Below are 24,296 nucleotides of genomic sequence, written 5' to 3' on the forward strand. Positions count from 1 at the left end.
GTTTTTAATGGTTTTTCTTGGACTATTTGATATAATTTAAAGGATTATTCATCTTGTAAATATAAATTATAATATTTTCTTCACTTATGGGGCTTTCATTCAAGTATAGAAATTATCTATCGATAAAAGAAACTCAATTTATTACATTATTATTTATAATTATTATATATTTGCCCATATAACATATATTTAACGAATATTAATAAAATATGATCCACCAAATATCGATCAATTTTTTAAAATAATGTGATCGTCGCAAAAAAAATAAATTTTTCAAAGTCAAGATATATTATATTTTTTTTGTGTCTCCATATTATGTACATTGTATTTATTGTTTTGTTTTTACCAAAAAAAATAATATATGAAGAATTATAATTCTTCCATTGACGTGGAAAAGCTAATAAAATATTACAAATATTAATTTATTATTATTATAAAATTATATACAAAATAAAAGAATCATCAATAACCCAAACAATATAAATATTGGATCGGATTTTCTAAAATCGGCATAGCTTTACTTGTAAATAAGAATAAATGAGTGTTTCAATCAATAAAATAAAGAAAAATTTAAAATTGATTAATCATTCAATAACACATGCTCACTATATTAATTCATTTTTTAATTAATTTCTTGGTATTTTAAAAAAACTATAATAAATTCTAATTATTCTTATAATAAATTCTAATTATTCTTATAATATCAAAGGTAAAAAAATTATTTAATTGAAGCGATAAATTTTATAAAAAACTAAATGAAAATAATTAATAATGTCTTATAAGGATATTTTTGGTTTTAAAACTAAATCAATAATTTTTTCAAAAATTAACCAGTTACTTTCTACATCAAAATAGGGTTTTTGGAACAAAAAATGATTATACCATATTTTTACTAAATTTTATATAGAATTTTACATGAATAAATAGTCCTGAAATACTAGGTTAATTTAAATTATAATTATTTGTTTTAAGTTATGATAAAATATATAATATGTAGAGCGAGCAAAATCAGATTAGTGATATCGGTTATTTGGCCGATATCAATATAATATCTGCAATATCGTATCGGATTAACCCCCTAATCGGTACACCTGTAATTATTAGATATTCGGTGATATTTTTATAAATTAATTTGTTTTATCATATAGAATTTCAATAAAATGAACAAAAATCTTATTCGAAAAACTAGATGCTGTAACCCTTTTAAAATACTAAAACATAATAATGTAACTACAAATCTTAGAAATGTACAATCTTGGATGTCACTTCACTCAGATGATAAGATATGTGATAATGTCGAAGAAAACTCGGAACAGCTAGTAAGTCAAATGACGCATTTAAAGACCCTGATATTCATCATATCGAAGAGAACCTGGCTTATGAATCAATTAATACATCATTGATAGAAATTGGAGAATCTCCAATAAAAAAGAAAAGGTTGAGAGAAAAAAGATATCCAATTAAAAAAATTACCAAAATAAAAAAGGCTATAGAAACTCATTTAGATATAAATACGATTGAGCCAGCTACTATCGATAAAGATGATGGTATTCTAAGCAATATTAAAAAAAAATTTTCACTCTTATCTAAAACTGATAAATATAAAATTTTGACGATATTACCAAAGAATTGGACAGTGTCCAAAATAATGAATGAATTTAATACAACAAAATACATGGCAAGACAAGCTAAATTATTGATAGCGGAAAAGGGATTTTTATCAACCCCTAACCCCAAGCCTGGAAATACTATAGACGAATGTACAGTTAAAATTGTACAAGAATTTTATTGTACGGACGAAATAAGCAGAATCATGCCAGGCAAGAAAGATTGCCTTTCAATTTTGACCGAAGACGGAAAAAAGAATACAATACAAAAGAGATTAATTTTAGATAATTTGAAAGAAATTTATATATTTTTTAAAGAAATGAGGCCTGATGTTAAAATCGGTTTTTCGAAATTGCAAGCATTCGCCCAAAAAATTGTATACTCGTAGGAGGTAGTGGTACACATAATGTTTGTGTTTGCAGCTACCACCAAAATTTTAAATTAATGATCATTGGATCAAATTTACCCAGTAACCAAAGATGATATGTTGCCCATTAAAACATATAAACATATTTTACCCTTAATAATTTGTAATCCGCCTCAACCATCCTGTTATTTGGGCAAATGTGATAATTGTCCAGGGTCAACAAATTTACGCCACCAAATAGAAATATTGTTTCGTTCTAAGGACATCGAATTTATAACATACAAATAATGGCTATCCGTAGATAGAACCACTCTTGAAACAATAACCAAGCCAGTAGATGAATTTATCAATGCCTTTTTTGAAAAAATGGAATCTTTATTACCCCATTCTTTTATTTCAACGTAACAATCATTGTATCAAAAAAATCTAAAATTGAACTTAGACAAAGGCCAATATTTAATTTTATGTGATTTTTCAGAAAACTATAGCTTTATACTTCAGGATGAAGTACAAAGTTATCATTGGAATAGAGCTCAATCCACTGTTCACCCTTTTGTTATATATTATAAAGATAATTTAGCCAATATTTGTTGCCTAAATTATGTAATGATATCCGAATCTTTGCAACACAATACAATAGCAGTACATTATTTCCAAAAAACATTGGTAAATTTTTTAATTAATAAAATTTGTATGCCAAATAAAATTTTTTATTTTTCCGATGGATCTGCTGCACAGTATAAAAATCGTAAAAATTTTATTAATATTTGCCATCATGAGATGGATTTCGGGATACAGGCGGAATGACATTTTTCTGCTACAGCACATGGGAAAAGTGTTTGTGATGGGATTGGTGGCACTGTTAAAAGATTAGCCGCTAGAGCTAGTTTACAAAGACCTTACTCAAAGCAAATAATCACATCATATGAATTGTACGAGTTCGCTAAAGAAAATATTAATGGCATATATTTTGAATATATGACCCAAGAAAATTATGATCACGAAGAAATATTACTCAGGGAAAGGTTTTCAAAAACGAGACCTATACCTGGAACACAGAAAATTCACACGGTGATTCCCACAGGTCTACATCAATTTAAGAGTAAAATGTATTCCAATTCAATAGAAATAATATAGAATATTTATCATATAATGATGAAAGTATCATTTTTGGAGAGATATCAGGGTATATAACATGTTTTTATGATTCTAATTGGTGGTTAGCCTTAGTTTTAGGGAAAAATCAAAAGGAGGAAGAAATATATATAAAGTTTTTACACCCATCCGGACCTTCTAATTCCTTTACATTTCCAAGTATAGACGACACTCTCTACTTGCCAAAATGTCATATCTTAACATTAGTTTCACCGTTAACTGCTACTGGCCGTAGTTACACATTGTCGTCACAAGAAAGTAAATGCGCTACCGAAAAATTAGAATCTTTTAAAAGTGAGTTATATATTAGATTTTAAAATTTATATTATATCAATTATTTTTAATATTTAGGGCGCCATATATGAAATGCTAAAGATTCTGATTCATATATTCAAGAAGTATAAATTTGGTTGAATATATTTTATTAATATTAATATATGTTATATTAGCAAAAAATTTTATAAAAAATTATAAATAAAGTAATAAATTGAATTTCTTTTATCGATAGGCAATTTCTATAATTGAATGAAAGCCCCATTTATTGTTATTTTCACTTACAAGATAAATACTCCTTTAAATTATATCAAATAGTCTAAGAAAAACCATTAAAAACTGATTTAAATATAAATTTATGCAAAGACGCCCCCTTTCGGGAAAATATTTATACACTTTTCTAAACATTTTTATCGATTTTGAGAATGAAGATGGCCTCGTCCCAGACCAATTTTTTTTTATAAATATAAAGGAAGAGTTCAGTGTTGTCTACTAAATTTTTTAAAAAAATTGAAGGTCGTATAATTTCTAAAAAATTGTTTTTAGTCCTTATATATTTAATAAAATGGCCGGAAATTGAAAAAAAAAATTTTTTTTTTATCTAAAAGTAGAATCTTTGTAAGTAATTTTGATATTAAATTTGTTATTTACAATTAGATAGTTTTTAAGATATGCTTAATTGAATGAAGGCAGATAATGGTAAAAATACGACATTTTTGCCACTTTGAACCCTAATATCTCCAAAAATATAAATGTTACGAGGCTAAAATTTTGGCTAATTCTTAGTTACATTGACCTTTCTTTGCTTACCAAATTTTAAAAAAATCGAAGGGGGTCGGCCGAAAATCTCATTTTTTTTGCTCATTTGACATGGAATGACCCTCCTATCTTATAATAAATAAACATTATTTACAATTTGGATCCTGGCTTATCCACGAGTGGTACCCGTCATCCCACTCAAATTAAACGGGACCCTGACAGTAGGCTAAATTACTGTTAACTTTGTGGATCCTGGCTTATCCACGAGTGGTACCTGTCATCCCACTCAAATTAAACAGGACCCAGACAGTAGGGTAAATTTTCTGCCAAACAGTGAATGCAAATTCACTGCACTGGAGACGCCCTCTATGGGGTGGTGGAGTGCCCACTTAATTGTGGGATGTCTCCCCAGTGTATAATATGATATGATTATTATTTATTAATTCATTATTCTTGAAAAGAAGAATAGAATTTGAATTCCCTTTTTGTATATTTGTTTTCATGAAAATGTGGTGTATTACAATAAATGGATCAAAAAAGTCGTTGGTTTTTTAATGAAGCGATAAAATTTATGTGGAGAAACTTATTTATATATATATATTACATAAATCACATATCACTATCCATGATACAATGTTTCTTCCTACCTCAAGCCAACTTTATATTTCATTTAATCATATCTTTTATTTATAGATTTCCTTAGCTATCTTACATATTTTCTTCACCATTACTAATAATTTTTTTACAAGACACTCAATCAAATACTAATTTGGATCACTATATATCACTATTTTTTTTATCTTCTCTACAATCCTCATCAAATTCGCAATTTTCTTGACAGAATTTATAGTCATAATCTGTATATAATTTTTTCATAAATAATAATTTAAGAAGATTACAAAGTAACATTTTATATATATTCCTTAAACATTTTTAAATCACTATCAATAATTCAGCATTATTTTATATTTCCTTAACAAATTTACTTATCACTCATTTCATATAAATACATTTTTTTCCTATCTAAATTTTAACAACTATTTCTCATAACTTAACTCAAACACTATAAATAATTTTCTTTTTTTATCTTTATAATATAATAATCTATATAATTTTTTCCCCCTAACCTTACTTAATGAATCTTTTTTTTTCATTATTCTTAAAAAACAATTTTAACTTTAACAATATAAAATTCTACATGAATATTACTTTTTTTTCCTTTTTTTCTAACAAATATCAAATCGTCTGCTCTTCCTTTTCTTCTTCTTAACAAATACCAAATCTTAAATTTATTTATTTTCTTCTAAACATGCCTTTAAATAAAAAAAATTAAAGTTTAAATAATCATACTCTTTCCTTTCATACCCAATATACAAATACCCAATATCATTCTAAGGAATCCCGGAAAAAAATCCCGGAAAATAAATCCCCGGAAAAAAATCCCCAGGAAAATAATTCCCCGGAAAAAAAATACCCGGAAAATAATTCCCCAGATAAATAATTCTCCGGAAAAAAAATTCCCCTGGAAAATAATTCCCCGGAAAAAATTTCCCCACTATACATTGAATTGCTAATGCATTGCTAAAAGGCAATCAATCATTATCAATTATAAATCAATCAAAAATTTATTACGCATATTTTTTTAATGATAATTTTTTAAACTTTTTTTAAAATATATTTAAATCATTTTTTTATTATAAATGAAGAATACTGATTAAATGATATAGTATATAATTTTATTTTTATTTAATATTATTAATAAGAAATTTATTTTTCTAGCTTATTAAAACAAATATACATTTTATTTAATTTTAAAAATTAACAAATATATATCCGTAAGAGGGCGTTATATGTTTGAATATGTATCATTTTAGGAAACCGGAATGATGATTGGATAGCACTTTTTTTATATTTGGGTATATATATACATATGAAAAACCTAAAAATTAAAAATTTTTTTTAGGTTTCTTTGATGTTTAATGAGTAGGTTTAGAATAGTAAAACAATGGAAATTTTTTAAAGTAAATATTGCTGGCGTTATTTATCAAAATCTCTTCATTTTTGTTTTATACGTGTATATTTACGTGCTAAGCATTATTCTAAAATATTTTGAAAATAATTTGATTTGACCGATTGCCGAGCTCAAAACCGACCACTCACTAAATATTCGATTGACCAAATTTATTAGGAATATAATTTGAAAAATGTTGATTTTCGTTTTATATATATTAAACTTATTTTATTTTTTTTAAACCCTTATCTAAAAGAGGTACCGTAAGTTCTCTTAAATTAAACGGACCCTGACAATAAAATAAATTACTGCCAAACAGTGAATGCAAATTCACTGCACTGAAAACGCCCTCTATAGGGTGGTGGAGTGCCCACTTAATTGTGGGATGTCTTTCCAGTGTATGATATGATACGACTATTATTTATTTCTCTAAACTTTAAAATCAATTTTAAGGTATATGATATACGATTTATAATGAATTATTAAAATAATTTTACAATATCCACAAAGCAATGAGATTGGTAAGGAAATCTTATTTTCATAAAATTTGTATTGAAATAAAAAATTAGAAAAAGAAAAGACATAAGTCATTTATAAAATGTACAAAAAATATATAAGGTAGTGGAAAACATACACAAAATGGTAAATATTTATTTTTAATAAAGCTTTTTGTATTTTAAACGATTAATGTGAGCAAGATAATGATCACATTTAATTAATAAACCCACTTCAATGGTTAAATCTAACAGATACTTAGGCCTGCTGAGGCATGAAGTAGCCAGTAAGTTTCTAATAGTTCTTACAAAACTACGCGGGCTAAGGCCTGATTCCATATTCGTGGACAGAGTTGGCTGTTAGCTTGGGGCCCTGTAAAAGATAAATGTTTGACTATATAAATAAGAGAAGATACTAATCTTTATATATAAGAATATTCCTAACATATTAATTAAACATGCTTACTATCTTGCACATTAAATTATACCTAATACACTGTTTATTTTTACATTTTTTTAAAATTTCATTATGTAAATTTTATATTTTCCCAACCATCTTAGATATTTTTTTAACATTCTATATATTTTTTTGTAATTTTAGATAAAATAATATTTTATATATATTTTTTATAGCAGAACCCATTTGGAACACTATTTTTGTTTAAAAAATGTTAATGCAGTTCATGTAAAAAATATAATTAATTATTTTTTTCCTATTAAATTAACGCTATTGCCTTATAAATGGGGCTTGATAATTTTTCCGCAGATAACTGATTCGTAATTATAAATGTAATTTAACATTATACTATAATAAAACCTTATTAAAATTGCGATGTGCGTAATCGGCTAATTTTGGCCGACCCCTTAATCTAAAATTGGGCACCGACTAAGGAGCTATCAGTTGTCAGCAAAATATATGATAATTCTAGCCTTAATTTAATATAAAGATAATTTTAACAAATAAATAATAATTGAGGATGGGCTTTATTACTTAACGCCGGACGATTAGTCAACAATTCATAATTTATGACTAATAATTTTAAGATTTTAGCCTAATTAAGAGCTATTTAGGCTAAGCTTAATTAGGCTTAGGCGAGATTTTTAGCCGATTACACTGTAATAGCAGATTAGAGTAACTCTTGTAAAGAAGAAAAATGTATATGAATTTGAAAAAACATAAAAAGATATATATACTAATCATTTTATTTTACGTTACCATACACATGCTCACATAAACATTTATAATAACATAAATAAAATTATACTATGACGTCTCCCTAGCCCGGCTTTCGGCCGGGAAGAGTGTAGCATGGGAATCAAAATGGAACGGAATCAGAGATAGCCATGAATCACAAATAGTGGTGATTAACAAATAGCGATGAATCAGAAAGCATGAGATATCAAAGTTTTATAAAAATTTAAAAAAACTATATAGGTATGGGTAAGATTAGGTAAATTAAAAAATAAGTTAATGTATCGCCATAGTATAAATAAGTGTTTATCATTAGCTTATTTATTGAGCAAGAACAATGATAAATTAAAATTTTAGAAATATTTACTAATATTATTCAAAATAGTAAGTATATTGTGAATAAAGACAAATATTGTTTGTTCTGAGAACCAATTCTCAAGTTAATTTTATAAGGTAGGGTTAAGACAAAATACTATTCGGAGAGACCAATTGGCAAACTTTTAAAAAAAATAGGATCCTTGTGATTAGATATAGAATAATTTAAATAATATAAATATCGTACTTGTATAGTTTTTTGGGAATAAATGTAAAATCCTATTTAAATCATAAAAATAGAAAAACGTATCATCTTTTTTTATTATGTTATACAAAAAAATTAGCAGGAAAAAAGAAGTATAGTTAAAAAAGATAGGATCCTTAAGAATAAATATGTAATTTTAATGATAAAAATAGATTGTAATATATCGTCTTTTCGAAATTGATATAAAATCCTATATAATATTATTTAAATAATAAAAATAATGTACTATGACAAAATATTCATCAGAGCTAAAAGGGCATATTGTTCGGCTCGACAAAATAGATAGTTTTAAAAATAAGTAGGATGCTTAAAATAGATATATAAATTTATTTAAAATATATAAAAAATCATACTAAATATTGTTCTTTCGTATTTATTCGTATAAACCTTGATTCAGATGTAACCCCATGATATACCACATTGATTGTAGTTTTTGTTTTATCATTGGTCATAATCTGTTGTTTAGGAGGAGAACAAATTCGAGACATAGCCACATATTCTGTCCATGTGAAAATACAGGATGATGTAAATAGATGCTTACTTTATTCAACGTTTATCTCTGAGTTATATTAATTGTCATGACAACAGCAGGTCTCACGAGAAATTGGCGGCGCTTCAAGGAAAATGGTAAGCTAGAAAGCATCAGTTGGAATTAAACTTATTCTAGGAATGAAAACTTTAATGCTGAGAAAGCTACCAGAAACAAATTCCGCTTCAAACAATATTCTAATTAAAATTATGTCCCATTAGAAGTGAATTTACTTGAATACTGTTGAGTTGAATTTAAAATAGAATGATTTAAAGAAAATATTTATTTTTATTTTTTGATATCTAAAATACATATATATAATTTGTTTCAATATAATATAATTTACTTTCACACTATTATTAAAATTTCATGTGACCCAATATGAATACTGTTGTGTTGATTGAATTTAGAATAGAATGATTTGAAGAAAATATTTATTTCTTTACTATTTTAATTTGAAATTGATAAATAAATAATAAGAATAAATAAATACGTAACGATGACATCACGTCACGAATGACTTATCGAGGACATCGGAAAATTATAATATAGATAATATAAAAATTGAAGTGGAAAATTAAAAAGAAAAAATTATATAAATATAAAATTTTATTTTAAAATTTATATCTTTGAAATAGTCTATAATATGAAATTAAGTAACATTGTAATAATTCTTCTAATTTGCATAAGAAAATATTTATATAAAAATATTAATTTGAATATCACCACATTACCACTTAAATTAGACCAACTATTGTGCAAATGACCAAATTTCCCTTCTATTTCTGCTTTACTGATCTTACATTTCCACAAAAGTTAATCTTCTCTTAGTCCTTATCGGATGACTCGTTTTAATGATATCTTGAGTTAATCTTTTATATTTTCTACGTTCTAACAAAGGCTGTCTCTTGCCTAGTGTTCTTAGTTTCTAACGACTGCTTATGTCAGATTACCGCTTTATTGCCTTTACAAATTTTATTTCTTCTAATAACAGCTTTGACATTTATTCTATCTTCTGTTGCTTGTCAATCCCTGGTAAACGATTAACTCTTTATCTCTGTAAGCGATTGACGATAACTTATTCCTATAAACGCTTGCTTCTCAACAATCCATGATTGTTAATCAACGATTATTGATTGATTCTAGTCTTTCGACCTTTGTTACTTCTTACGTCCGCCTAAAATTCTCTTGATAAATTATTCTAGTTAGTAGCTTATTTCTAAAGATCTCTTGAATGATTAGCTTAATCTCTGTAACAACTTGATTATAACTTAAAATTGAATAACGATTGCTTCTAAACGATTATCGATTACTTCTAGTCTCTTTTCAACCTTATTTTTTCTATCAACATCATGAAATTCTTTTGATAAATTTTCCTAGTTACAGTTCTTGTCTCTAATAATATCTTATAATTGATTAACGCGTTATTGTCAATTAATTCTAGTCTCTTTTTTGTTTCTTCTAATACCAGCGTGAAATTCCTGATAATTTATCCTAGCTTGTCGTTTGCTTAAACATTCTCCTGTAAAAGTTAGCGCTTTATTTCCTTAAGCTATTGACAATAATTGGTGAGCGATTAACGATTGTTTTCATTAATTCTTGTGCTTATAACTAATGATCGACGACTTCCATATCTTATACGACAATTTGCTTTTGCCGATATATCGATTTTATTATTTGTTTATCCTAACTTGATTTTAGTCTTTGGTCTTGATGCCTAAGTCATTTCCTCAATTTCTACCTAAAATATTCTATTAAACTCTTTATAACTTCCGAAATATTTTATCCCTTTTTCTTACATTCATTCTTAAATTTAAAATAGATAGTTCATTATACAAATAAACAGAGTTGTTAAAGTATCTAGATATAAAAATGTGGTATCTGTATCTATATAGATTTTTTGTTAAAGTATCTGTATATAGATATTATTTTAAAGGTATTTGTATCTATTTTAAGATACTTTTAAGATATATTTTGATATACTTTTATTTAACGCTTTTTTATATCATAAACAAAAATACTTGAATGCATAATTTATTTTATATCTTATGTGCATATAATTTAAATTTATATATTAAAAAACATTAAAACTACTATAATAAAAAATTATATATATAAGCATTATGTCCGAGTTTATCAATAAACCAGACAAATTTTGATATTACAATCCATCTCAAGGAATCTGCCATTTTTACTTTCAGTGAAATTGGTTAATTTTATTTAAACAAGTTGAGTATCTTGTAGAGATTTCATTAATGTGTGATTGATAATATGAGATGAAAATTGATAAGGTAATCTAAAAAATAAAGAAAGGATTAAATGAAATAAAAAGTTTCATTCATATTTACAAAGTTGAGGGAATATTGTTTTTATCAATTCAAAGACGATTTTTCAAATCTCTCAATCCATGTTAGGTATGTGTACACCATCAATTCTCGAAATTCTATTCATCTGTTTGTAAAAATAAATAAATAAAATCAACGAATAAAAAAAATAAAAATAAATACGTACCGATGATGACGTAGCGATGACATGACGTCACAATGACGTAGTGAGGACATCGGAAAATAATAATATAGATATACTAATTTTAAAAATTTATTTTAGATTAATTTTAATTGTGATGAAGAGGAAGAAGTAATAATCAATGAACCATCAATAAGTTCAGACATTGCTTTTCCATGGCCAATTTATATAGCATGTTTTAAAATAATATCTCAAAATAAATAAAACAAATCTCTGATAGTAAAATGTTAGCCATATCTACCAAAATTTCAGTTAGCATTACCTCAACTTGCAACATTGTAAAACATTTAAGGGTATAGATACTAAATAAATGTTACAATTGTAATTTTAAATTTTAAGAAAAAACATAAAACGCTGTTTATAAAAATAAAAAAGGGGAAGGAGAGTAAATCAATTAATGAAAATATTGGAATAGACTCATCGTCCACTAATATTTTTGTCAAGAGACCTCAGACTTGAAATCAAACTACTTTAGATGATTTAATAACTACTTTTATTATAGATAGCATTCAGCCATCTTCAATTGTTGAAAATCTTTCATTTATAAAAATGATCAAAACATTAGTTCCACAAAAAATATAATTTGCCGAAAAACAGAGGTTGGTAGAATTTCCCAAAGATGGGAAAATGAAAAGAAAGAAATCATAAAAAGTCTAATAGAACCGTCGCTACATAGGCGTAGTCAGGATTTTCCTAAGGGGGGGGGGAATCAAAAAATTACTAGGAGCTTCGCCCCCAAACCCCCTTTTGGCGGGCCTTCGGCCGGGTTACCTTATTCAATATTGTGATGAAACCAATTTTTATTATAAATTTAACATCTTTTTACCTTTTGTACCGCAGTATATATATATTTATACAAAACGCGAACACAATTAATCGTCGAACACAATTAATAATATATATATTTTAAATTCATCATATATTTAATTGCCTTTGAGGCTAATTGTTTCTATTACAAATATATAGTTATAAAATATTTTTACAAGATAGGAGGTTAATTTTAATTAAAAAAAACCTGGAACAAATTTGAAATATATTTTCATTGGTTTATATAAAATAAAATGAATTACTTATATATACATTAATATAAAAGCATGGTAATCATTTATTCCAAACAAGTATAAGAAATTTATTTATAAAAAGTGAGTAGTCATATAGTTGATATTCCTCTATTATATAGATTTAGTTACAAAATACTAGGTAAAATTCCACTTTTACAGACATATTTGACAGTTAGAGAATATATTACAGTTAATATTTTAACAAATTTTACTAATCAATGCGCTTGATGATAATAAATATAGCAACAATTAGCATTTAATTATTTAACGCCATCTATTTATTTTAAATAAAAAATGATATTAAAAATTAATCTTCATATTATTCATCCCACAATGTATTTAAAAGATATTTTTTGATGTCCTGGTCAATATTTTATAGTTTTCTGTAAAATAAATAATTCGCTATATTGGTAAAAATTACTTGATTGTCATATGATAATTGATAAAATTAGATATACTGTAAATCTACCACATATAATATTCCACTGTTTGTATTGTGCTTTAATTTTTTTTATTTAATTTTATCAATAGTTTTATAATTATATTTTACTTTTATTAAGATAAATAAATTCAAATTACTCACTTTATAAATAATTATATTTGATATATTATATTATTTAGTAATTTTATGGATCTATTATTATTAATAATTAAAATACATTACACTTTTGTCTTAAGACTTATCTTTGGCTTACATTCCATTTATTAAAAAACATTTTTGGTCCACTTTATATATATAAATGCTTTTTTCTAAAAATGTATAAATTATGATGAATAGTTTTATAAAAAATATCAACTTTTACATTCTTTCTTTCAAATTATTGTTTAAGATATATGCATACATTTTTAAGGTCAGGGAGGGGGGGGGGAGGACTAAGGGGGATATTTTTTATTAGCTTAAAATGATATTCACAAAAAGTGATAAATTTCTGAGGGGAGGGGATTTCCATTTGTCCATCTTCCCTGGCTACGCCTATGCGTCGCTAATATGCATAACAATAGATTGTTGGAGTGCCTATCGCCGGTATAGTTAACATTTAAATTTGTATATTAATTAAGAACAAATTATTTGAACGGTTTTAAGAAATGTTAATTTTTAGTTGATGCATAGTAGTCACTGCTCACTATAACAAGTTTGGAAAGAAAAAATGTAGCGTTGGCTTGTAAAAGAATGACTGGTCTGGTAGTCATACTTATGATAAAATAGTAAAGAATTTACAAGATATGGCAAAGAATTATTGCATTCACAATATAATCTCAAAGATCATAAAAAATTTTCTCGGCTTATTTTATTATAAATATAAACATAATATATGATTAGGATTACTTATTTATTATAGAGCTTTCAAGCAAATTGGAAATACGTGAATACATTGATGATCTGGAAGATGAGAAGCAGTTATACCAATATCAAGTCTTTATGCTCAGGATTTTGAAATATCAGAATTATATAGTTTGCATAATCATCAATATTATGCAAGTCACACATTAAATCTTGTTGCCATTGTGGATGCCAATAGTATGATTATTAATAATGATTTAAATTTTGATACTCAACAAATTTTAAATAATTTTTTCAAAAATGAATAAGATTTTAGTATTTTTAAAGAATATTCTGATATAAAATTGTCATAAAATATAACACCACAATCCTTTCAAGCGCCCCGGTAGAAAGACTTTTTAGTGTAGCTAAAAATGTCTTTCAGATAAACGAGGATGCTTTGACCAAAATTTTGAAAATATTTTATTACTGAAATCTAATAATTATTTATAATCATTTAATCATATATTTTCATATATTATATTAATATCTAAAAATCATTATTTTAGTTATATTTTGATAAATGTGATATCGAGTCAATAAAATTTTTAGCTCATTTGATAAATTTTCACAATAGAATCCTAATTTAGGTTTTTGCAAACCTACATAAGAGTATAATAAAAATTATATCTGTATATAGATAATTTTCAAAATTGTATTCGTATCTAGATCCATTTAAAAAATATCTTTTAACAACTCTGCCAATAAATTATATAAAATTCGTCTTAATTATCTAAGGTTATCGCATCGAATTAAATCTTAATTTTATTATACATAATAAAAATGTACCCATATAATTATATAATTATTCAAATTCTACCAGCCCTTTACCCGCAATTAGCCTAGACCCATATCTTCATTGAACCATTTGCTTGTAGTCGTACTTTAGCTATTGAACATCTTTTGTCAACCATTTCAAATGCTTAATTTATATCTAAAATTCTTTAATTATTCTTTACTAAATATATACCAAAATATATTTATTTTTTTAAAAAACTATTGCGCCTTTATTTCCTTATACGGACGCTCAAGTTTTTAAAGAAAAAAATAATATCTACTTATTTTCTTCTCCTCCACACAGCTCACATCCGTTGTTAAAAATAACAACTGAAAAAAATATATATATCTTTTCGCATATACATTGTTGAAAAATTAATGAAATCTAGTAATGATAGTTTTCGTACCCACATTGTTGAACAACCATTTGAAATCTAATCATTATGGTTTTCACACACACGTTGTTGATAAACCCATGAAATCTAATCATTATAGTTTTCAACACATGTTTGTGAAAAGCAAATATTTCTAATGCATGATTTTTTTCTGCTATTATAAATAATGTTACATAATTAATCTAAATTTTATTAATTTCGCTGAGAATAATTTAAACTCATGTAGGGTAAAAAAATAATGATTTCAAATTAAACTGCGAGAAATGTGTTATTAAGGGAAAGAATATTTAAAACATAAAAGAGATGTTGACGCCATGCAAACCTCAAGCAAACATATAGCCGCTTTGATGAATGCCCCAACACCGAAGAATATAATAAAGTTGCCGACATTTATTTTCCCTCTTACCTATTACCACCGCTTCATTCCTGATTTTGGAAGAAATTCACGTTCATTATATTTATTAAAAGAAAATGACCTATGATAGTTAAAAGAGATTAAAAAAACACATAATTAACGCTTCTCTGCTAACCATATTATCAATCAAAACTCTTAATTCTCGCCAAAAATACCTCCAAATATTATCTGGATATTGGAAAACCTATAGCTTTCGCTTTGAGTGTCCTTGTGAAAGGCTGAACAAAATTACTCGCAAATAGGGGAAAAATATTTATTTATCATTTTTAAAATTATTGTTTGGAATGGCTAATCAAAATGGGGAGTGATCAAACCATTGTTATTCATTTTCTTCAGAGAGAAAGATAATTTGATAAAGCTCTTATAATTATCATTCCCTACTAAATTTCAATATTCCGCGATCTTCAAAAACACACATAGTGAGTAGATGCTGATTGATGTTCAAAATTATCCACAACGGAACATTATAACTTACATCCATGGGAATCTTTGTGAAATTTACAAAGTTATGATAAAACATCACAAAATTAGTTTATGAAAGAAAAGCGAAAATTAGAAACTAGTAAAGATCTAATGTTAACTTAATTTATTAAATTTTTATATTAATTAGCCGACACTGAGTGGAATCTATATTTAGTACTTTCAAATATGTGTTATTTATTATATTTTAGTAAATCATTATTTTTAATATATCGATTTCACAATTTCTCAAAATAAATTTATTTACTTACTCAATTAAATATCTTTTCAAAAAAAATTTCTTTAATTACTCTATTAAATATCTTTTCAACTATATATTTATTTAAACATTTTGTAATTTATGATCTAAAAAATGTATTTTTGCTAGGCCAAAACTTTATTAAAACCTTGGCAGATAAATATAAGAGATCTAGATATAGATTCTTTAAAATATATTGATATTTGCTTCTTATTCTAAGTAAGAGTCTCTTAGATACAAGATACTTTATATGAAAAAGGATATATCTATTCCCTTCGGCACTATAGACTAAGACCAAGATAAATTCCTCAACTTGTGGTTCACAAAAATTCGATATTATTATTTTCTTCCCTCCATGTGCTAATAAGGAAATGTGTGACCCAAACAATAATAGCAGGGGCTTCACTAGCCTTTACAATCGCTAGAGAGCTTAATTTTTTAAAAAAAATTATATTCAAAATGTACCTAAAATTTTCAAAATGATCTTTTTCGGGTATAAAAAAAATCCAAAATTTTCAGGGGGCTCTTCATATTTTTCAGATATATGACAATATAAATGAAAAATGTAATAAAAAATACAAATGTCCAAATGGTCTTAAGCAAATAAACAATAAATTAAAAATCTGCCCACTTTTCAAAGTAGATAGTTGTCCAATTTATCAGTATTTTCTAATGGTAGTATTAGGAATTGGATTAATGAGATCAAATTAAGGAGTTACCAGAATTATCAAGAGCGAAATAAGACAGGTGTAACTGTACATATAAATAATTATTATCAGTGGCGTAGGCATGGAAGGGGGGGGGGGGTGATTGAAAAATGAAAAAAAATATTTTAATTTTTTTTTAAAATTATTTATTTATTTAATAAGGAAAAAAAAATTGATGATAAATGCTTGAAATATAAAAACAACTATTTTTATGTTTTTAATTTATTATAAATAATAATTGATCTAGAGTATTTGATTATTTTTATATTTTTTTAAATAAATTTTAAACTATTTTGCATTGCATAAAACTTGTCTAGTTTGTTATATTCCATTTTATACAAATATATATTTGTCAATATGAAGAAACAATCATTAATTTATTCCTATTTCAACAAATGTCAAGCACAGACACAACCTATACCTATTACTACATTGTTGAAGGACAAGAGTGGGAACTATATGATGTTGTATTTAAAGTATTGGAATTTTATATATGGCAACGCCTTTTGGAGGCTAATGGAGGTCTAAAAGCAGGGACGAGAACTCTCCTTTTAAAAAAATGGGTTCGGGTTCAGTGAAAAATCTCTGAACCCGGTTCGGATTAAGGGTTCGGAGATCAGAAAAATAATGACTTATTAAAATTAGTTAAAATAATAGAAACATCATTTTTTAAAAAAAATTTATTTTAATTAATTTATTAAAATAATAGAAACATCATTTTTTAAAAAAAATTTATTTTAATTAATTTAAAATTGTACGAAAAATGGCCGACTCTTAAATATAACAAAAAAATGTTTATTTTAATTTAATATATTTTTTTGAATAAAAAACAATTGTTTTAAATATGAACTCTTTTTAAATAGGAAATCTTTTATAAATAAAAATCGTAAATTACATGTTTTTTATATTATATTATTTTTAACATATAATTTAAAAAAAATAAAATGAAAGTTTAAAATAAAAAAAAAAAATTTAAAAAAAAAAAAACTTGAACTCTGAATCCTAAATTTTAAAAAAGGGTTTGGGTTCAGCGAAATATCAAGGGTTCGAGAGGATTCGGGTTCAGGGTTTGGGTTACGTCTCAGTCTAAAAGGTTCCCTGTAATTTGGGTCTAAAATAGGATCATTCTCCTCGACGGGGTGTAAAAACCACTTAAAAGGGTTGATGTCAGAAAGATCCGATTGTAAAAACCTTGCCACAAAATTTCTATATGGTTACAACAAAGCATGGGTGGGGTACAGCCCAAAGTACCCCGTGGGCCTCCTTATCCGCCTATATATAGAATGATGGGAAACCTGGTGGAACCACGATTCATGAAAATGAAACTTATGTTGGCCATAAAAAAAATCTGATAATAAGTGGAGAAACCAGTTTACGGGGGATCGAGTAAAGGTGGCGACATGGAATGTTGGGAGTGTGATAGGAAGAGCGGGAGAAGTGGTCGATGTATTGCATAGAAGGGATATATATGTGTGCTGCATACAGGAGACCAGATGGAAAGGAAATGGCGCAAGAATGATATTGGCAAGACTTGTGAAAAGTATAAATTCTTTTGACAAGAAAGTAATTGGTAAGCTGGAGTTGGGGTATTGGTTGCGGAGAAATTGGTAGACAAAGTAGTCGAAGTGAGAAGGCTAGACAGTAGCGTAGCTAGGAATTTTTCTTAGAGGGGGTCCATACATATAAAAGCCTGGGGGCGAAGCCCCCCAGGCCCCCTTTAACGGGCCTTCGGCCCTTTCCCCCGGCCTTCGGCCGGGTTAATCTTACAAATCATAACCATATCTTCTATAATATATAATACATATATTTTTTTAAATGCATCAATAATATGTTATTATAATTTAGTAGATTATTCTCAATGACTTTATAATAGTACTATCCAGAATAATTTCAATAGTAATATAGTATCCTTCTACAAACATCAAAACCAGAAAAATATAAATACTAATGGCATTTATTTAATATAAAGTCACTTTTAAGTCTTTTGAACGTATAATCTAGAAAAAAGATTTAGCTCTGGGAGGGGTCCAAACCCGAAAACCACCCCCGTAGCTACGCCACTGAGGCTAGAAACCAGATAATGGTTATCAAGATGATTTTGGTAGAAAGCTATATAATATAATCTCGGCATAAGTTCCTCAGGTTGGAAGAAGTGAAGAAGAGAAAGATATATTTTGGGACAGTCTATTGGGGGTGACATCGTGACTGGCAAATGAAGAGGGGATTATCCTGGCTGGTGATCTGAATGGTCATGTGGGAGCGAGTAGTGAGGGTTATGAAGGAGTACATGGAGGGTTCAGTTAGTAGATGAGAAATCTGGAAGAGGAGAGGATTTTAGATTTTAGTGATGATAGGATATGATTGTCTGTCAATGTTTAAAAAAGAATCAGAGATGCTTGTGACTTATAGGTCGGGTAGTACCAAAAGTGCAGTGAATTATTTGTTATTGAGGAGATGTGATAGATGTATAGTAAAAAATGTGAAAGTGATACCGGGAGAGGAATGTATTAATCAGCATCGATTTGTTATAGGAGATCTCATTTTTAAAGGTGCCAGGATCACTAATTTGTGCGAAGGCTGAAGGTTTTGAAATTGAAGGAGGAGAGTGCTAGACGTCAATTCAATATGACATTGGCGATAAGGGAGGCGGAGGTGGCATTAGCATCTGGTAAATGACAAGTGGGAAGCCATGAAGTAAGCTTGGGTTATGACAGCTGAGGAGGTATGTGGATAGACAAACGGGCAACCTAGACATAAGGAGACTTGGTGGTAGAACCACCAGGTAGCAAAAGCTGTGGATGAGAAACGGAGGTACTTCAAAGAATGGTATAATAGTAATGAAAATAATGATAACGATATTTACAAGATGGCGAAAAGAAATTAATAGCGAAGACGCAAGAAGAAAAAAGACAGAAGTTCGCTAAAGAAATGAAATGCGCTGAAGGAATGGGAAATGTGGTTCGAATGGCAAAGCAGATGGCAAAAAAGAGACAGTATGTGATAAGTGTTAAATGTTTGAAAAATATGGAAGGAAAAATGGTTATTGATAGTAGTGGTATTAAGAACACATGGAAGATCTACATAAAAGGACTTTTGAGAGCAAAATGAATGGGATAATTATGTTAGTTGTGCAAAGGTAGAAGGTCCAGGGTGTAAATTTGGCAAGGACGAAAAAAAAAGAGCAGTGAAAAAGATGAAAAAAGGGAAGGCATCGGGTCTAACGATGGTGGTATTAGAGATATTTAAAGGTTCTAAAGATTTAGGGATTGAATGGTTAATGAATTTGGCCAATCAAATTGTCACAGAAGGAACTATTCCCGAGGACTGGCGAAGAAGTATAATTATCCCAATATACAAGGGAAAAGGTGATCCTTTAGATTCGGGGTCTTACAGAGCTACTCTCGGAACATGCAATGAAAGTATTTGAGAGGGTGTTTTATAAGCGGATAAGGGAACAAACTAGAATTTATATTGTATTTATAACTATAATCAAAATAAAACTATATTATTTTTTAACATGGCTAATATATTGTGTTAAAAAATATAAGACATTTATTTATATTAAATTAAATTTTAAAAATTTGTCATAAAATTTTGAACGAACGTGTTCCTATTTTTTTGAAAGTGAACTTGAACGTGAACGCGTTTGATTTTTTTAGAAATTTTTACAGCCCTATTTTATAGGCTCATATGATAAGTTACTTTTTGATGTCGAATTTTGGTATAAAAATCTTGACAGAATAAAGTATTCATTAGACCAAAATATGCTCTGCAGGCCCTTTCCATAAGTAATTGCACTTTAGATTCCCTGCCTAATATCAAAACATTATAATTATTTTAGCACCTTACCAATTAGTATCTGCAATAATGGAATGTCTTTTTCAACTTTTAAAAGGTTAAAAACCTATTTAAGGAATACCACAGGTGAAAAACGTTTAAATGGATTAGCCCTATTAAATATTTATAAGGAGATTATTCAAGATAAAAATTTGATTCTAGATGCATTAGCAAAATTTCAGATAAAAATAGTCTTCTCTTTATAAATTCAAATCAAAAAATTGCAAAATGATTATATTAGTTTTAATATATAATATTTATAATCAAATTTTTTCGTAAAATGAATTCTTAGTTATAACATTTATATAATCTTTGTATTAACTTTTAAAACTCTATTTTTAATCAAAGTACTGTGTATTATTTATATTTTGATAATATCGTCATATTTTTTTAAATACCATTATTTGCATAAGAATTACTTATATTTTATGTAATTGTTAAATTACATTTTTTTTAAACAGAGTTTTATACAACAAAATTTTTAATATTATAATCTGTATAATTTATTTTAAATAATAAAAATAAATACTAAAGTAATGTTATTTATGCTAAAGTATTTTTAAATCATGGACGAGAACCCTCCTTCTAAAAAAATGGGTTCGGATTTGGGTTTGGGTTCAGTGAAAAATCTCTGAACCCGGTACGGGTTTAGGTGGGTTTAGGGTTCGGAGATCAGGAAAATAATGACTTATTTAAATAACAGAAACATTATTTTTTTTAAAAAATATTTATTTTAATTAGTATCACCATAAAAATAATTTATCATCATAATTATAATACTACAATACAATTTAAAAAATTACCAAATATAACAAAAATAATTACATGAAAAAAATGATCAAAAAATGTTTTTTTAAATTAATATATAAATTTTTTTAAATTAAAAAAAAGCTTGAACCCTGAACCCTAAATTTAGAAAAAGGGTTTTGGGTTCAGCGAAATATTGAGGGTTCGGGAGAGTTCGGATTCAGGTTCTCGTCCCTGATTTTTATATAATAAATAAAATCTATAAAATTTTGTTACATGAAAATATTTAAAATAATTTTAACATAGCCTAAGATATAATCAAATAAGTGTTCATAAAAAATGGGTGGTTAAATTTTTAAACCCCCCCCCACCCCCCCCTGATAAAATCCTGGCTACGCCACTGATTATCATTAAATGGTTGCATACATAATAAAAATAAATTTATGATATAAAATAAGATGTTATCTTTGTTTGTTTATTGTATAAGCATGGCGTTTTTGATGTCTTCATTGGATTTATAAATATTTCGAACAGTTTAGAAATATTAAATCTTTTAACATTCTCTTTAACAGGGACGAAGCGTCCATAGAAGCAAGGGAAGCATTGCTTCCCTTGAAATTTTTCTTACAAAATTTCTAAATAAACTTAATATAATCTTTGTACTATGCTAAATAAACTAAACTGACTTAGTTAAAAAAATTAATATAATTTTTATAACCTTAAAGATTAATATAATTTTTATAACGTTAAAAAGATTAATATAATTTTTATAACGTTAAAAAATTAATATTTACTATATTTATATATACTATTATTTTTACTACTTTAAAAAAGTTACTATTATTTTTACTACGTTAAAAAAAATATAAATGAGGGAAGCAAATTTACGTGATACGTGATATTAAGCGCACTAGGCCTAAGATGTCATATATATATCAAAGATATATATATAACAGAGCAACGCTTGGTTCTCTTATAAGAGCCCATCTAACTGGGATAAAAAGGGGAAATATTTAACTAAATAAGAGAAAACCATCCACGTTTTTTGGTCAGGCCGCAGTTACCTGTGCGCGCAAGAGGCAAAACCCCTTACTTAAACGCCCATGGGAAAGTAAAAGGAGAGGTCAAGCCCATGCCCGATTAAATAAAAGTTTATTTATGGAGGGGCAATATTGGCTATGTTAATTTTACTTTCAATTTGCATTGTGAGAAACCTAGAAATAATAACCTAGTTTAAGTCCACACCACTATCTGTTAAGATATTCCATAGAACTTCATGCTTGATTCAATCAAATGCTTTTTTAAAATCTACAAAGATGAAGAAAAAAGGTACTTTATATCTGAAGCATTTTTGTAAGGTAATTTTTAGCGCTAAAATGGGTTGAAGGATGTTTCTACCTGGTCTGTAAGCACAAATGTTATTTGATAATAAATGGGCTAGTAGAGTTTACTATTCTATCTTTTAGAAGTACCATGAAGACCTTAGATGCTATAGACGTCAGCGCAATCGCCCTATAGTCATCAAAAGTGGATGGATTGGAAACTTTTCGGAAATTGCAAATAAAGGATATGTTCCATTCTTTTGGAGTAACACCGGAAACCCAAAATTTATTAAACAACATCAGTAAAAACACTGAGATATAATCTGGAGCGACTTTTAAGTGTTCCGCTCTAATGCAATCAAGTCCGGCCGCCTTGTTATTTTTCAGTTTTAGTATAGCCATCTCCGACATAGTAAAATTTGAGTTGGTGGGGAGTAGGTCATTCTCCGTAGGAAGTATCACATGATTGGAGTTGAACATCTCAGAATAATGTTCTAACCATAATTTCATTTGTACTTTAGGGTCTCGATTGCTTATTTTTTTATAAATAAAGAGAACATCTTGCCATAGTATTGTGTAATTTTACCATTAAAAAATAAGCATTGGGGAAGCAAATAAAAAAAATGCTCTTATTTTTTTAATAAATATAAAAGAGAAAGAAATTTTTTTATATAATATTTTTTTTCCTTACTTTTTTAAAATAAAAAATTTTTCGTTTTTAAAATCCTTAATTAATGTTTAATAATTGTAATTGTATTATTGAAAATTTATTAACATTATCATTTAGCTCAAGAAATTTTGATGCGAAAAAATTGATTATTGAAAAAGAAAGACCAAAACCAATTTTACAAAACTAAAAAAAAATTAAAACTTGCATCCGTAATTTTTCTATCGATAAATATGAAAAATATGAATGGCTCACTGGATATGAATTTTCTAATTCTCTATATCGTTGATCATGCCTATTATTCCCAAAGGAAAAATATGTTTGGAATGATAAAGGATTTTCGGATATGAATAATTTTTCAAAGGTAGTTAAACGGCAAAGAATCAACCGCTTATTTGCAATCGATGATTCAATTAAAAACATTTGGCTAAAATCGTATTGAAAATATGATAGATTCGATGCGCAAAATATCAATCGAACGAACAGCATAATTCTAAAGTCAAATCAAATAAAGGAATATTGAAAATATTGATCAACTCTATATGTTTTCTTGGAATTCAGGAGCTCGTATTCCGTGGTGATGATGAATCTTCTAATTCAGTAAATAGAGAAAATTATATTGTTTAATTTATTTGCTCGCAGAAGAAAATTTACTATTGAAACATCATTTAGAAATAGTGCAGTTTTTATTGTACTATCAAGCAATATTCAAAATGATTTGATTAATTCTATTTCATATGTCTTACACCAAATAATATTAAATTCGTCGAATTGTTAGATATTAGTAAATTCCAAATAATTAATTTCCCAAAATATTTATTAGATAATTTAAACG

The 24,296-nt window shown here is 27.0% G+C and overlaps 1 protein-coding gene across 1 annotated transcript; it reads left to right on the forward strand.

Annotated features, from left to right (window-relative positions):
* The first annotated feature begins 19,513 nt into the window (after window positions 1-19,513).
* Window positions 19,514-20,315, forward strand: LOC135926902 (uncharacterized). Its single transcript, XM_065462836.1, has 3 exons — window positions 19,514-19,556; window positions 19,755-19,881; window positions 20,015-20,315. The coding sequence occupies exons 1-3, from the start codon at window positions 19,514-19,516 to the stop codon at window positions 20,313-20,315; spliced, it is 471 nt and encodes a 156-aa protein (XP_065318908.1).
* Window positions 20,316-24,296: the final 3,981 nt, after the last annotated feature.

This window comes from Gordionus sp. m RMFG-2023, chromosome 3 (assembly GCF_954871325.1).
Source record: "Gordionus sp. m RMFG-2023 chromosome 3, tfGorSpeb1-WG-v2, whole genome shotgun sequence".
Lineage (NCBI taxonomy): Eukaryota > Metazoa > Nematomorpha > Gordioida > Chordodea > Parachordodidae > Gordionus > Gordionus sp. m RMFG-2023.